This window comes from Terrapene carolina, unplaced genomic scaffold (genome assembly GCF_002925995.2).
Source record: "Terrapene carolina triunguis isolate 2854851 unplaced genomic scaffold, T_m_triunguis-2.0 Scaffold190, whole genome shotgun sequence".
Classification (NCBI taxonomy): domain Eukaryota; kingdom Metazoa; phylum Chordata; order Testudines; family Emydidae; genus Terrapene; species Terrapene triunguis.
In genome coordinates, this window is record NW_020664541.1 from 2,795,246 (window position 1) to 2,812,147 (window position 16,902).

At 46.8% G+C, this 16,902-nt stretch overlaps 1 protein-coding gene across 1 annotated transcript in view; it reads left to right on the plus strand.

Annotated features, from left to right (window-relative positions):
• The window catches only part of NINJ2 (ninjurin 2), a 71,587-nt gene that overhangs the window by 50,092 nt on the left and 4,593 nt on the right, over window positions 1-16,902 (plus strand). The window contains exon 2 of the mRNA XM_024204511.1: window positions 14,233-14,464. Within this exon, the coding sequence (XP_024060279.1) occupies window positions 14,233-14,464 (232 nt within the window). The remainder of the gene's footprint in view (window positions 1-14,232; window positions 14,465-16,902) is intronic.

A 16,902-nucleotide genomic window follows, 5' to 3' on the forward strand; every position in this document is an offset into this window, starting at 1 on the left:
CGAGCCCTAGTAGGGGCTCGCTGCCCTGCCCCCGGCGCTCTGGCCGCCGGGGGGGGGAAGCCGAGCCCCCGCCGGGGCTCGCTGCCCTCCCCCCGGGGCTCCGGCCGCCCCCCCCGCGGGAGGGGGGCGGCCTGAGGCTTTGCCGCCTGGGGCGGCGAAAAAGCCAGAGCCGGCCCTGGGAGGCAGGAAGCCGGGGTTCTACTCCCAGTTGCCACAATCTGTCACCGTACCTCTCTGCTCCTTTGTTTCCTCATCTGCAGAAGAGGGGATAATGGTCACATGGGAAAGGCTTTGAGCTCCTTGGATGATGAGTGCTGCGTGTGGGTAAAGTAGTAATCCCTATTAACAGGAAAGGAAAACTTTTAGAAGCCTATTCCTCCAATCTCATCTGCACCTTATTATCTAAGGCTACAACTGAGACCAGGCCCCTGCTCTGCAAGATGCTGTACATACATAAAGTAGGAGACATTTCCTGTCCTGAAAAAGCTCTTGATTTAGATGGACAAGATAAACAAAAGTAATATTATCCCCTTTTACAGATGAGGGGCTGAGGTGCAGAATTTAAGTGACTTGCCCAATGTCGTGCAGGAATTGTATGATAGTTCACAATATATCCCAGATTTCTCCAGTCTCAGTCCAATGCCTTAACCTCAAGGCCAACCTTCCACTCATACAAAAAAACCCCACTAAAAATGTTATCAATAAATGGGCAGCTTGCCAAAATAAATCCCAGAATAGGTGCAATACCCTAGCTCAGACAATAAACAGAACGTACCCATAAGTGCAATAAGCTGACCCCACAAAAAGCAACATAAACTCAGCAATGTAAGGACAAAACCAAGCAAAGTCTTGAGCCTTGCTCAGAAGGATGTTTCAGATGTACTCTGGGGTAGCTGGAGGTGTTCACGTGGACACACTGGAGAATTGTGCCTCCTGCTAAGCATGGTGTTTCTTGTCCTTTCCAGACTACCTTATGGAAAGATCAGCAGTTCCAGTCTTGACACGACTGTTTCAATAACTATTGCTACAGCAGAACATCTAGAAACAGAGACAGGCCCTCAAACAGGCGGGTTTAATGGAAGGCTTTAATACTAACTTAGTTGAAAAGTCATTACTGTGCAGCACTGTGCATTTTCTCACATAAATGTGGTAGGCATTTGCTAGACCACTCCCCTAATGTGTTTAAATCTCTCTTTCCAAAAACAATCCATTCTGTTGCTTAAGCTAATAACATTTCCATTTTTTCCTGCCACTCTGCAGGCACAACTTATTAAATACCACACTGAAAAGAAGCAGACCACTGTGGGCTTCCCTACACTACCACTCATTGATAATTATAATTACCTGCCCATTTAACCAGTTTGCTGTCTTTATTCAATATCTAACAAAAAGCCCCAAACAATCCCACCCCCACACCAACCATTTGTATATTGTTCAAGGGTTTATTAAAGTCTAGATGGGCAACAGCACCTGTTTTTTGCTTTTAAATGACACAGGGCCAGCTCCTCAGCTGGTGTAAGTTGATATAGCTCCACTGAAGTGAGTAGATCTGGCCTTTTAGATCCAAAGATCCTTTTATCCATAGGACTAAATCAATCACCTGTGTAACTTTCCTGACTTCAATGCACTTAAGTCAGAGATTGTTTGGTCCATTATGTAGTACATAGAAGTAATACTTGGCACTTCTTAGCCATACATTTCACAGGGCTTCACAAAGGTGAGCCATTCCCATTAACTTCATTTGACAAGTAGGGAAACTGAGGCACAGAGCAGTAAATTGACATGTCCGAGGTCCCACAGCAAGTAAGTGACAGAGACAAGAATAAACCCAGACCTCCCGACTTGAAGCCCAGTACCCTATCCATCACGTTGTCTCAATATAGCTTAGCAAACTAATGAAGTAGCCACCAGCAGCTCAGTGTTCTCTCAATATCAGAAATAGATCTGACCCCAAGCAGCAGTCACCCCAAACTTCAGATAGACAGACGCTAGCCAGTGGGTGTAACTAAAATGATGGGCATGAACACACTTCACCTTTGATTCTGTCTTCAATCTATGCAGCCCAGACCCAGCTTCTCTGAATATTTCAGAACATCAGCTAGTCAGGCCTGGGGATTTATTCATCTTTACCTTTTTAGCTTCGTAAGCACAATGCAATAGTTACTGTTGTGCCTCCCGGCTGCTCTTCATCGTTGTATAGGCTCATTTTCTCTGCTAACCTACTTTTACATTTCTCATGCAAAGCTGGATGGCTGGTTTTAGTTTCTACTTGCTTTCTCAAGCACTAGGATAAATCTACCTCGGGTGCTAAACAGGAGTTACTGGAGTGTCTAGCCTGTACATCCTGGCTTTAACAGTTGTTCCAGTTTCTAGCTAATCCTTTTCAGTGCACTCCCAGTGTGCCGCATATTAAAAGGGGTTCCTTCTCCACGCAACTACTTCTGTTCATCAACCAGCCCCCCTCCCCCATCAGCAAGTGGTGATTGCTGGGGCCATGCTGTTCTTGGATTTCAAGTTAATCAATTCCTCTGAATGATGGAAATCGGCTCCCCCACCAGCACCCCCCTCAAAGCATCCTGACAACCTAGGGAGGAAAGTTATCTTTCTTCTAATAGCAGCTCAATCCCGCTGCCTGCCAGTTGATTCCTGGACATCTTCAATTCAGTATCGTAAATACACTTAACTAGGAGGATGGATATATAGATATTTATTTATTTATTTGATAGGACAGTTATTTAAGGGATACATTATTTATGTTGCTCTGTAGCACAGAAAGCCATAATGGCAGCTGAGATTTGAATGGATCTGAGAACATCCTAACACAGCAGTGCAGAGTGCCATTATGTGTGAGGACGAAAGAAGGAGCACCTATGGACACGAGGCAGGGGGGAATAAAACGGGGGATGGATCTGCACAAGAGAAAGGCAGATCTCAGTGGAAGGAGAGGTGAAAGAGAAAAGGGGGAGTGAGGAAGCAAGCAAGGGAAGGTGATGCTAGATCGAGGAGAGAAAGGGAAGCTGATGGGGCAAGCCAGATACTGAGACAAAAAGACAAGAGGAGTTGGGAGAGAGGCAGAGCACACATTTGAGCCAACAAGCAGGTCTCTGCAGGCTGTGAGCACCCAGCCAGACAGCTGGGAAGTGGAATCCTGTTGCAGTGTCAGCCGGAGGGCAAGGGCAAGAGGAGGAGTGTGAGTCTACGTGCAGCTATGTTACTTCATTACTCACCCAGGCCGCTCTTCTGAGTTCCAACTAGTCAGAGGTCCCTTCTGCGAGCCACAGCCAGGAGACAGCCTGGGTTTAAATATTCCTTTCCAGACATTACCCTGAAGATTTTAAAGGCTAAATTCCTTATCTTTGTGTGGTGTTAGGTTTCCATTTTAATCTTCTGTTCCTGGATATCTTCAGTACAGTAAGAGATAATCAGATGAGCTATTGGGCAGACTCTCAGCTGGTATAAATCAGGGAGGATCCATCGATTTCACCCGGCTGGCACACTGGCTGAGAATTTGACCCATTTTTAAATATTACAGTAGTACTTAGGAACTCCAATCAAGGAGGAGGGTCTATTGTGCTAGGTGCGGAACAGAGAGGAAGACGGCATTCCCTGTCCCAGAGAGTTTACAGTCTAAGTGCCAGACAGGACATAACAGGTGAATAAGACAAATTAATGGGGTTTGAGCGTGAGACAAACTGAACAGGGTTTAGTAGAAAAATAGGCATCTCAGCTGGCCACTTGCCTGACCTTCCATTCCAGAAGAGGAGCTGGCTCTAACCCCTCAGGCTGCTATCAGCTTGCTGGAAAGTTCCTTTCTGGTTTCAGAATTCTCTTTTGAGCGTCTGGTTACTAAGACCACTCCTTCACATTTAGGTGCTGCTCTGACTCCAGGACGGCTGCACCTCTTGTCATCACTGGGATACATGAACTCTCTGAGAGGAGTTCGTGATTAAGGCCCTCCAGGGGCTTTACATACCAAAAAGGTATCTCTGTCCTGATTCCTGGGCCTGATCCAATGCCCACTGAAGTCAATGGGAGTGTTTCCATTGACGTCAATGGGCTTTGGATCAGACCCCTAGTGAGCAGAACAGGTGGTCATATTACAAAAACCAACCACTACAATTGACCTCCTTGCTGGAAGCCTCAGCAGAGAGGCAAAGGAGGGAATGGGCCCTGAAGACTCAATTCACCTTTTGCTCGTAGCCTGCATGGCAGGGTTTATTATTACTTTTATCTGCTGAACATTGCCAATATGTTTGTTTTGTGCCTATCTCTGGGTTTTGTACAATCCCTACATAAAGGGATTTATAATCTACACATTTTAATCATTGTCCATACTGCTCTGTATGTACATGCCCTTGTATATGCCTAATAATCCAGGACCATGCATGTCACCCTTTCTACATATCTATCCATGTCCCAGCACATGTACGCTGGCATATATATCTTTGATGAGGGGGCTGTCACAGAGCATGTTCACCTTCAGAGCATCTCTTTGTACCAGGTCATGGCATGGTAGTGGTTACTTTAGCACCACTTTGTCCATGCTCCTGTTCTGCAACAGTGGAGCTTCCGTAGCCTAGCCCTCCAGCCCTGTCACCTCACTGTCCCGTCCCTTTCTAGTTAACAGGAAAGTCCAAAATAGGAAAACTCAGAGTCTAGAGGCCTGCATGCCAGGTCCTTGGTCCCCAGCTGGGGCTCATCATTCTTGGCCTTTGTCCTGTACTTCCTTTTCCTCTTGGTCTGGAGGAGAGGTAGGGGGAACCAGGCCCGCCTGCCCACCCACCCACTCCTCTGGGTTCCAAAGGCAGCCAAGGGCTGATCCTTCAATCCCTCATCACTTCTCTCCACTGCTCCTACCTTTTCCTGTTTGTCAGCATCTTCCACAGGTCTGGTAACTCCCCTATTCCCAACCTGGTATTTGTGGCTCATTGGCACTTTTTCCCCCAACCAGTTACTCAGGAGCTTCCTCAAAGCAGTTCCCAGCAGTTCTGTGTCCTCTCTGGCAACAGCTGGGCAGTATTTCAAACAGTCCTTCTGGTATCCCTCATTAAGACAGGAGTCCCCCATCAACTCTCCTCCTGGAGCTGGAGTTGTAATTCAGCCAATCCCTCTGTTTCTCCCTAAGGCAAAAGTCCACCAGCTTTCTTTCCTGGAGCTGAAGTTGTAAATTAAGCCAGCTGTAGGGCCTTACCTAGCTTCTCCTTCAGCTGGCCTCTCTTTTCCAATTAGTCCTCAGGCTCAGAGAGTTTACCAGGCAGACCTCTTTCTGTTACAAGGGAAGAGACAGCATATATGCAGCGCCCTTTCCCAAGGCTTATCCCAACTGGCTGAGAGAGAAGGGAACCTTGCCCAGCTCACTTCTGCCAGGCTTCTGGTCCCCAGCCCTTAAAGAAACAGCAATGGGATTTCCTTCCAAACACTATTTATTCCCACGACTGCTTCCTCTCTACCAATAACTATTTTTGTCTTTTTCCATTTTTCTGTACCTGAACAAGAGCTCTGTGTAGCTCGAAAGCTTGTCTCATCTGCCAGCAGAAGTTGATCCAATAAAGATATTACCTCTGTCTTGTCTATTTGATATCTCCTAGGTCCTTTTATATATCAGACTCCACAAAATCTTAAAGGGCCACACCACAGGACAGGGTGGGCTGACTGCTATGCCCCACTACCCTTAAGGAGACAGACTATCCCGTCACAGAGAGGAACATGGTTTAGTGGTTAGAAAATGGATGAGGGGGGAGCATAGTCTACTGGCTAGAGTAGAGGGGGGGAATCAGGTGTATCCAGATTTTGTTCCCAATACTATCACTGACCCTGTGCGTATTTAGGCATGTTATTCAGGTCAACATTTTTTAAAGTGGCTTCTTATTTTCAGTACCCAAACTTGACTCACTTTGGAGTCGATATTCAGAATTACTGAACACCCCCAACACCAGATGAAATGGTCTGGAGCTGCAGGTGCTAAGCATCTCTGAAAATCAGGTCATAAGTGTCTAAAATAGGGCACCTAAAAATAGAGAGGGTATTTGAAAATGTGGCCTTTAATCCCTGCATCAATTTCTTCATTTCTGTAAAATGGAGATAAGGATACTTTCGTATGTTTCAAGGTTATTATTATTTTTTTAGCTTGATCAATAAGTGTTTACAAAATATTTTAAATTGTCAGCAGCAAAATGCTATGGAAGTGCCAAATATTTGTGTGTGTGGTGTTCTCTATGCATGTTTTCATATGTTTGCTGATATGTGTTCATCTGAATTTAGATGTTTATCTGCCAGGATCTATGAGTGAAATGCATGTCTCTACTCCTTTCCCTGTGTGTGCATTACCTCTCTCTCTCTCTTTCTCTCTGTGTGGTTTATTTGGCATTCCACAGCAGCTCCTTTGGAACTGATGCTCAATAATATAGTGTCTCCCTAGACACTCTCTCTGCCGGCAAACTCTCGTGAAGAAGATTATCATTCACATCTTTCTTTTTCTGTCTCATGCTGTTCCAGTGTCTCTTTTAGTCTCTCCTCACGAGTGTAATAAAAAACAGACCTGCAATAATAGCTGGTCCCGAAAAATTGTTCCTTCTCATGGAAATTTTCAACAAAGAAAACTTTTGCTTCTGCTGAAATTTTCTATGTACATTTTCAAGTTTTTGGCTGAAAACCAGAAAGTTTTTGGCCAAAATATTTTGACAAAAAAATTAAGTCTTCATGAAAAGCAGATATTTTTTACAAAAAAAATGTGTTTAATCAAAACCCTCATATTCCTTTGAAAAACAGTTTCAATAGACATTTTTCTACTAGCCTTTCTTGCAATGGAGTTGGCCTATGTGACTCAGTACAGTAGTAAGCAGAGGCAGTTTGGTGCACCCTCTTGTGGCCATATTGAGAATATACTGTCACTGCGACTTCATAGTTTGCTACAGTACACACACGCTCAACTAAAAAAATCATAACTTAAACCCACCCACCCCCATTTCCCTACTCTCATTTCTAACACCATCAATAAAAAGAAGTTAATCAAACCTACATTTTAAAATGCATTTGTTTTAAATGAAAGAATGAGGTTTTGTACAACCTTTTTTTTTTTTTACACAAAACCTAAACATTGGACCCAAGCAACCCAAGTCTATCACTTTAATAAATAATATCATTGTGTCATATTTACAAGAAAGGGAAAATAAGGGGAATTTGTCCAAGATCACAGCGAGTTTTGCACTAAGGATAGTAGTGTCACGGGCAAGAGGTTTGCTTAATATGGAAAGCAGTATTATTCAACAAATAGGACTGGGACTCAGGGGACCTGGGTTCTCTCTCCAGCTCAACTTGTTCTATGATGTTTGGCAAGTCTCTGGTGGCCTGTGATATACAGGAAGTCAGACTACATGATCTGGTGTTCCCCTCTACCATTAAACTCTACGACTTTACATCTCTGTGGCTCAGTTTCCCTGTCTGTAAAAGAAGGATAATTATACTTGTCCATCTTTGTGATGCATTTTCAGTTGAGGTTTGCCTCATACTGGTCATTGCTATACATTATTACATACAGCCCAGCTTCAGGACAGTGCCTGGTGTCTGATTGCACTACAGTGAATTCTCTTCCCTGACAACATGGAGGGAGAAAAGTGGAGTTCCCTACGCTACAGGAGAATGAATAATTTCAAGATGGGACAAGGGCTCAGTTCTTTCCAGTCAACATCTAAAATACATCAATGAACCCTCTTGTGTGTACTTGGCTTTGCTTTATCTCAGGGGGCTGCTGGCTTTAATAAGGCTCATATTGTCAGCAATCCCAGAGTAAAGGGACAACCTTGAAGTCACTCCAGGCAGGGCCGGCTCTGTCTTTTTTGCCGCCCCAGGCAAAAAAGCCTCCAGCCGCCCCGGCGGGAGGGCGCCGGGGAGGAGGGCGGCCGGAGCCCTGGGAGGAGGGCGGTGAGCCCCGGCGGGGGCTCGGCTCTCCCCCCGGCGGCCAGAGCGCCGGGGGCAGGGTGGCGAGAGGGCGGCGAGCCCCGGCTGGGGCTCGGCTCTCCCCCTGGTGGCCAGAGCGCAGGGGGCAGGGCAGCAAGCCCGGCTGTGGCCCCGCTCTCCCCGGCGGCCGGAGCGCCGCGCCGCCCCCCTCCAGGTGCCGCCCCAAGCACAAGCTTGGTGGGCTGGTGCCTGGAGCCGGCCCTGACTCCAGGGCTGTCTTTATCCTGGGAGCAAATGTAACGTTGCTTCCAAATGTTTATAGGGAAGTTTGGTATTACTGTTGTAATGGGAAGAATCCTCTATAAAGGCCAAAACGTGAATGCACGGAATTTCTGAAGTCAATGGGAGCTCGGGGTGCTCAGCACCTCTGAACAATCAGGTCATTTATTTAGTTGCCTGAAGATAGCTATCAGTGCCTAACTTTTGGCATGCAAGTGTAACCATTTTGGTTACACTGCAGTGACAAGAGCTAAGCCAGGGCTAAAAGAACCTCAGTAAACAATGCCACAGACCCAGAAGAGGAAGCACTGATTGGACAAGCCAGACCTTTGGCATTGAGTGAGTGTGTGCACCCATGAGAGATGTAGCCCTGTCTTTGGTCCCAGTGAGACAGAAAAAAGTTGCTTGTTTGTATTTTATGCCCATTCCAAACACATACAGCTCATCACCTTTTCATACTGCACCATGTTAGTCACAGCCATTTAAAAAAGGGGATGAAAGAGGACCCAGGGAACTATAGACCCATCAGCTTAACTTCAATACCTGGAAAGATACTGGAACAAATTATTAAACAATCAGTTTGGAAGCACCTAAAAGATAATAGGGTTATAACAAATAGCCAACATGGATGTATCAAGAACATATCATTTCAAACCAACCTAATTTCCTTCTTTGATAGGGTTACTGGCCTAGTGAATAGGGGAACTGTAGCCGTTAAATATCTTTATTTTAGAAAGGCTTTTGGCACAGTCCCACATAACAGTCTCATAAGCAAACTAGGGAAATGTGTCTAGATGAAATTACTGGGTGGGTGGAAAATTGGTTGAAAGACCATATTCAAAGAGTAATTGGTTCACTGTCAAACTGGACATTATCTAGTGAGGTCCTGTGGGGGTCTGTCCTGGGTCTGGTACCATGCATTATTTTAATTAACGATTTGGATAATGGAGTGGAGAGTATGCTTATAAAGTTTGTGAATGACACCAAGTTGGGAGGGGTTGCAAGCACTTTGGAAGATAGGATTAGAATTTAAGTGGCATTGTGTGACTTTATAAAATATGACCATGTAGATCATTGTTTCAACCATTGTTATATATTTGCAACAAATCTTGTACAAAGGTTGTAAAGTAAGGTGTCTATGGAAATGGTATGATTTGCTGAATATGATTATGCTATTTGTATGCATGTATCATTTTTGTACTTGAAGCTATGAGTATTGGCTCTATACCTGGATTTCAAATGTTTGTTCCTGGAGTAACACCCACAAGGTAGTTAGTGAACACATCTTGAAGGGACTATTCAAATTAAGTGGCTCATCAAGGGACACTTAACTCATAATTGACCAGTGGAGATACCCATCTACACTAAATGGACTTTCCTGTGGACGTTCCATCTGAAGTATAGGTAATGGCTTCCTGCTATGACTAAGCAAAATTGTGCATGGACGTGTGACTTGCCCATATGACTCCAAACACCATCTTGTCACCTGTGATTTTTCACTAGCTGTGCTGAGGGCTTTGTTTGAAACAATAGGTTTCCCTCTACATGGCAAAAGCTATAAAGGCCATAGAAACACCTCCATTTTGCCTCTTTCCTGCTCAAACCTCTGGACTATAGACTTATACTAATAGGAGCTTTCTACCCACGGGATTGAGGACCTTCCAATGATTTGGAAGCAACCAGAGACTTGACTTAAGCCTGCAGTTTATTCCATCACTGCTACAAACCTGATCCAAGAACTTGGCAATTATTGTATGTATTTGATTCCTTTAACCAACTTTAACTCTCACCTTTCTTTTTTCTTTTTATAAATAAACCTTTAGATACCAAAGGATTGGCAACAGTGTGATTTTTGGGTAAGATCTGAGCTATATAGTGACCTGGGCGTGTGGCTGGCCCTTTGGGATCAGAAGAACCTTTTGTTTGATGAGACTGGTTTTAAAGAACCACTCATCTTTAAATCCAATGTTTTTGGTGGTGATACAAGGACTGGAATGCCTAAGGAAACTGCTTTTCTGACTTCTTATTAGCCAGAGTGGTGAAATAGAAGTTTACTTTTGTTGCTGGCATGGTATATCTCATGGGTGAATAACCTCCAGTTTTGGGGTGTATCTGCCCTATTTTGTCCTGAATTTGGTATTCTCAGTTGTGACCCCCCCCCCCCCAAAGGCATGGTTACATCTTGACAAATTGGAGGACTGGTCTGAAATAAACAAGATGCAATTCAATACAGACAAGTGCAACATGCAACATTTAGGAAGAAAAAAAATCAAATGCACAAATACAAAATGGGGCATAAGTGTCTACACAGTAGTGCTGTTAAAAAGGATCTGGGGGTTATGGTGAATCACAAATTGAATATGAGTCAATAATGCGATGCCATTGCAAAAAAGGTTAAAATCATTCTCGGACGTATTAATAGGAGTGTCGTATGTAAGACCCAGGAAGTAATTGTCTGCTCTACTCGGCACTGGTGGGTCTCAGCTGGAGTACTGTGTCCAGTTCTGGATGCCACACCTTAAGAAAGATGTGGACAAACTGGAGAAAGTCTAGAGGAGAGCAACAAAAACAATAAATTTAGAAAACCTGACTTACAAGGAAAAGTTACAAAAACTGACCATGTTTAGTCTTGGGGAAAAGAGTGAGGAAAAACCTGATAACAGTCTTCAAATATGTTAAGGGCTGTTATAAAGAGGACAGTGATCAATTGTTCTCCTTGTCCATTGAAGGTAGAACAAGAAGTAACTGGCTTAATTGATAATGATTTAATGATAAATGTCTATCAGGGATGGTCTAGACAGTATTTGGTCCTGCCATGCGGGCAGGGGACTGGACTCGATGACCTCTCGAGGTCCTTTCCAGTCCTAGAATCTATGAATCTATGAATAATCTGTAGTCAGGGAATAATCTGTAGTCAGGTAAGATATTAAAAAACTTTCTAACTGTAAGGATAGTTAGGCACTGGAATCCAAGGGAGGTTGAGGAATCCCTGTCATTTGAGATTTTTAAGAACTGGTTAGACCAGAACCTGTCAGGGATGGTCTTCTAGGTTTACTTGGTCATGCGTAAGCACAGGGGGCTGGTCTTGAGGTCCCTTCCAGCCTTACATTTCTATGATTTCTCACTCAAGCTAAAGGGTTCAGCACCAGATTAAAAAAGGAAATGTTTTAATTTGAAGAAAAAAAAACCCAACCAATTTGCTTTATTTGTCTCTGGGTAAGTGACTGAGATCAGATGTCTAAGCCTACTTGTGCCAGTCACTTGTTTGACAGAAGCACTGTCTTGTTTGCTTAGCTTCGTTGTTCTCACATCCTTCACTCATCATTACACAAAGAAGCTATCAATGCCTAGTGTTATCCCACTGGGATGATGTGCTGCCTCCTCGAGAATGGGGAAAAAAAACACAGGAGAAAACCATATAAATGGAACAAAATACAGTTGCTTTACTCTGGCTCAATACCCCACTGTATGGCCACCAATTTGTTGTGAGTGTACCCACTCGCTGGGTCCCACATGATTCCAGCTCAACTAGATACAGGTATCAAGTATCAGAGGGGTAGTCGTGTTAGTCTGGATCTGTAAAAAGCAACAGAGGGTCCTGTGGCACCTTTAAGACTAACAGATGTATTGGAGCATAAGCTTTTGTGGGTGAATACCCACTTCGTCAGATGTGGGCATTCTGACAAAGTGGTTACATGCGTCTGACGAAGTGGGCATTCACCCACGAAAGCTTATGCTCCAATACATCTGTTAGTCTTAAAGGTGCCACAGAAACCTCTGTTGCTAGATACAGGTAGAGTCTAGTCACTCTTTCTAGCTCTGGGACTCCAGGGCATCCCCCCCGGCTCCGACCGCTTGTCAGACGCCTTTCCTTGGACATGGGATGCCACTGTCCAGCTGCCTTAGACCTTGAAAGCAGTGTCTCTCCTGAGCTCCCCGTTCACTTACACATGCTCCCACAAAGCTCCACCTAGGCTGTGGGCTCTCTGGGCTTCTAGTGTAACCCCTCTGGAAACAAAGCGGCATGAAAGCAAGGAACACAGGCTTAGCAAAGGAATTTCTTAACCACAGTCTTTAATCTTAAAGCACTTGAGAGTTACAGAACATTAGACATAACAAGAGTTCTCAGATGCACCCTCCACTAGTCTGAGCTCACCCCTTCTTTTGAGTCCAAGGGTCAGCAGTGTTTCGGCATGCACGGAGTCCCTCCTGCCAGTACTTCAATGTGGCCCCCTCTGCCTGCACAGAGCAGAAGACCCCTGCTCTTAAATAGAGCCTCTGTCTCTGAGCCATGTGGACAGATGGTGTAGTTACAGATCCAGCAGTCAGGTCTGTGTTCCCACCCCATGTGGGCTCATGTAGAAAAACCATTGCTTCCTGGGAGTGGGTCAATAATTGAGAGACAAACAAAATCAGTGGCCCTAGCTTGCTGTGTGATGGCTCTTAGTGTAGTTCTTCAATGAGGTGTTAAACAATTCTCCTGAGCCGGGCCACTGGCTGGAACACAGTACAATAGGTTGCCCTCAGACAAGGTTAGCCTAGCTGTCAACATCTCTACAAAAAGAGCTCATAATTTGATACAGACATATCCTATTGTGTCACAAGAGTACTCTCCTGCCAGGAGAGAGGGATCAACAGCCTACAGCCCAGGGAGCTAAATGATCACCTTCAGGCTGCAGCTGGTTCTCTCCCATAGACTTAAAGGGCCAGCTAATGGGAAAGCCTACGAGGAAAAGCTCAGATAAGGTGGTAAACTCAAAACGGGGAGTTCAGTAAAGGCCACGTAGTCAGAAAATCATGAGGTGGCTGATTTTCCAGCTTTCTAAAGGCTCTGGTGGATATGGGTGAGAAACAGCCTGTGTTTTCCAGAACTGCAGCCCAGCATGCTACAGATTTCAACTAGTTATGTCTTTCCTTTACTCTGCTATGGTGTTCTGCTGATCTATTCCGATCCTTCAAGATCTTGGCTCTTTCCTTCAATTGAGATTTGCTACCATGTCACCATGCTCCCAGTGAATATTTAGTTAAAGATCATCATCTTCTTCTCCGCCCCTGCTTGTCTCTCGCACTCTCCCGGGCCAATGGCCATTTGAGTCAGGGCAATGAGTCTAAACAAGCTGCAGAACTCAGAATTCAGTCAGGATGGCTGACAAAGGCAAGGGAGAAGAAGGAGCTGATTGGGTGTAGTAGTAGCTGGCTCTTCTCCTCTGTACTCTTTATTAAGTCAGGGGTAGCCAAAGGTGCAATCTGCAGGCCGAATGTGGCCCAGAAAGCCCTAAAATGCATCATCCCACAGCTGCCTTCATGTCCACTACAAAGCTGCAACTCACAGACTGCAAGTCCCAGTTTCTCTGACTGAGCTTGGCTAGTATCTGGTATATTTACAAGTGTACCCATCACTCCGTGCCTCTTCTGCTCCCTGCAGAGGCTGACATACATCTACAGACCTTGTGTGTCTGTGTTTTAAAACAGCTGACAGTTCGGATGAGTGGAGTGTAATTGTTTCAAGAGTAGGAACATAGGAATTGCCAGACTGGATCAGACCCATAGTCCATCAAGTCTGGTATCCTGTCTCTGACAGCAGCCAGCACCAGATGCTTCAGAGGAAGGTGTGTAAGAACCCTGCTGTAGGCAGACCTAGAGTACCTTGTCCATGGGGGAATATTGTTCCCTAATCCCCCATTAATGTAAGGTTGCTTTGTGCCTTGAAGAATGAGGGTTAAATATCCCTTCTTTCATAACTCCTGGGTTTTGTTAAGCCATATGACTAACACTGGCTATTCTTATTAATCATACAAATGTCCAATTCTTTTTTTAATCTTGCTAAATTTGTGGTCTCCACAATTACCTTGTGGCAATGAGATCCACAGGCCAATTGTGGGGGGGGGGGGGGGGAAGGGTTTCCTTTAACAGTTTTAAATTTTCTGCCTTTCAGGTTCATGGAATGTGCCTTCTGAAAGCTTTCTAGATTTACCCCCTTGGTGGGGCTAACACTCAAGCCAGAATGGACTGGCCAGTCTGCTTAGGAATCTTACTCTCACTCTCCCTTCTACCCAGGCGGGGAATCCTGGCTCAAGGAGGGACAATCCAGTCAACATCAACCACTATGCAACTAAGAAGAGTGTGGCAGAAAGCATGCTGGATGTGGCGCTGTTCATGGCCAATGTCACACAACTCAAAGCGGTGCTGGAGCAGAGGGTTTCATTCCAGTATTATGCCACCCTGATATCGCTCATCAGCATCTCTCTCTTCTTCCAGGTGGTGATTGGAATTCTTCTTATCATCATTGGTAAGATATCTTCTGAGCTTCTGTTTGCCTCCACTGTCAGCAGCAATCGGGGTCATGGAAGGAGGAATGGGGTGGCTGGTGCAAAGACCCACATTATTTCTCCTTCAAATTAGAGAATCTACCAGCAAATGCATTTCTTCCTTCTCCATCTTAGCCTCGAGCTTTACCACTCCTTCACTCCTCTGCTTTCCCATCACTGTACCCCTGTACTAGGGATGGGGAATTGTTTCTGGCATCTCCCCACACTGCACCCCTTCATGTTGCACTCCCCCAGAGTGACCTGCACCACATCTTTGCACTCTGCCCCCCTCCATACTGTCCCTGGCTTGTGGCCTAACAGAATGATTCAGCCTGCGGTTCTATCCAACCCTCATTTAATTGATCCCAAATCTGTCCTTGTGCTGTGTGTACAATAGTTAACTGGGGTCCCTAGTGTTTCAGCTGGTCCTAGACATGTGCCCAGAGGCCCCTTGCTGTTGTGGTTTGTAGTGGTTCTGTGGTCCTCCTCCCTGTCAGACTCAGAGGCTACCCTGCCTCACAACATCAAACAGCAAGCAGTCAATTAGCAGACTAGGGCTCTGGCCCTCTGGTCAGGGCAGAGTAACAGGGACTCTTTAGTCCAAGAGACAATTTACACAGTCTGTAGATCTGGCCCTCTAGGCAGGGCAGAGCAATGAGCAGTCTTTAGCCAAAGCCTCCTGGCTTGGGTAGACAGCAATTAACACCTGGGGCTCAGGCTTTAGCTTTAGCTTCAGACTTCAGGCTGGAGCAGACAGCAGTCACAGTCTAGGGCAGAGGTCCCCAAACTGTGGGGCACACTCCCCTAGGCGGGTGCAGAGGAACGTTCGGAGAGCGTAGCGGGCCCGGGCCAGCCCCCCTGGGGGGCAGGGAAGGAGCACCACCCAGCCCCTCCCCACCACCGGCTCTGCTCCAACCCTGCCCCAAGCTATGGCCCAACTCCTGTCCCTGCGCCTGGCCCCATCTCCAGCCTCAGCCCCGGCCACAGCTCCGCACCCGGCCACAGGCCCAGCTGCCAGTCCCCACTCCAGGCTGGCTGTGGCTCTGCTCCTGCCCCTAGCCTTGGCCCCTGGCCACATCCCTGCTCTCAAACCCACCCCCAGTTGCAGCTGCAGCCTTCTTACCCAGTCCATGCCCCACCCCCCAAAGCTGCAGGCCCTGCTCCCAGCCTGGGGGGTTGCGAACAGGGGCAAGAGGGGGGGGCGTGACCCTGAAAAGTTTGAGGACCACCGGTCTAGGGGCTTTCAGCCCCCTGGCTGGGGCAAGCCACAAACAGGGCACAGGCCTGCTAGCCTAAGGTAGTAGGCCACCTCCCATGGGGTGGTTTTAGCAGCAGGGGGTAGGGATACCCAGGCCCACACTGCTCCACCAGGGCCAGCCCAGGGCCCTAACAGTGTTAGTGATCCCATCACCCGGTCAGTGGGGAAGTCACCAAAACACACTGACTCTTCCCGGCAACACAACCGGACTAATGTCTGGTTCCCCATGGCTACTTCCTACCGCCCATCCTTGGCGTGGCTCCGTAGTCCATGGATCCTCAGGGTAAATGGAGGATGGCAATCCCAGCAACTCCTCTCCACAATCAGTCTCCTCCAGGGGCAGGGCACTGCACAGCTCGGTCCCTGGTCCAGAGTTCAGCGGCAAGGTACAGCAACTGAGCTGACGGCCCGTCTTGTCCCGCCCCTCTGTTTCCAGCACAGGGGGCAGGGCTGTCTTGACTTTGCTCACCAGGGGCATGGGGCAGTTCCTCCCCCTCAGGCTCAGAGGGAGGCCACTCTGCCTCACTACAGGGTGCCTGCTCTGTCAGCACACGCATCTCCAGGGCCTCCCACACCTGCTCTGGCCCCCTTCTCCACACACCCACTTTGAAGGAGGAGCTCGAGGAGCCAGCTCTCCCTAAGCACCTTTCCCCTCCTACTGCCCCTCATTCAGTGCCCTCACCACTTGTGGAAACCTTTCCTGACCCTCATTGACAAGCACACCAGTGCCTCTATCATGTGTCTAAAAGCCTCCCATTGCCTCCTCCCATGATGCCAAGAGCCCTTCCTTGCACCTCCGGGCTGGGCTATGTAGAAAGTTAGGTTGACCCAGCTAGGTCACTCAGGGGTGTGAAAAATTTGCAGATTTACCATAGCAACAGGAGACCCCCCCCTTCCGTCACTGTAATAAGAGTCTACACTACAGCGCTGCAGCAGCACAGCGGCAGCTATGCCGCTCTAGTGTTTCTAGCATAGACATCATGGTCTTACTTGGCAAAAGTCTCCACAGACCCCATCAGGCCTGGAGCCTCCCTTCAGCTGATAAACAAAGGCCTGTCATTCTCAGCACTTGTGTGTGCTCCTGTTTGGCGCTGTGAGGAATGACAATGGCGCATGAGCCTGGACTATAGACAGCGGTAACTCCCTTGTTATTTATGTAGG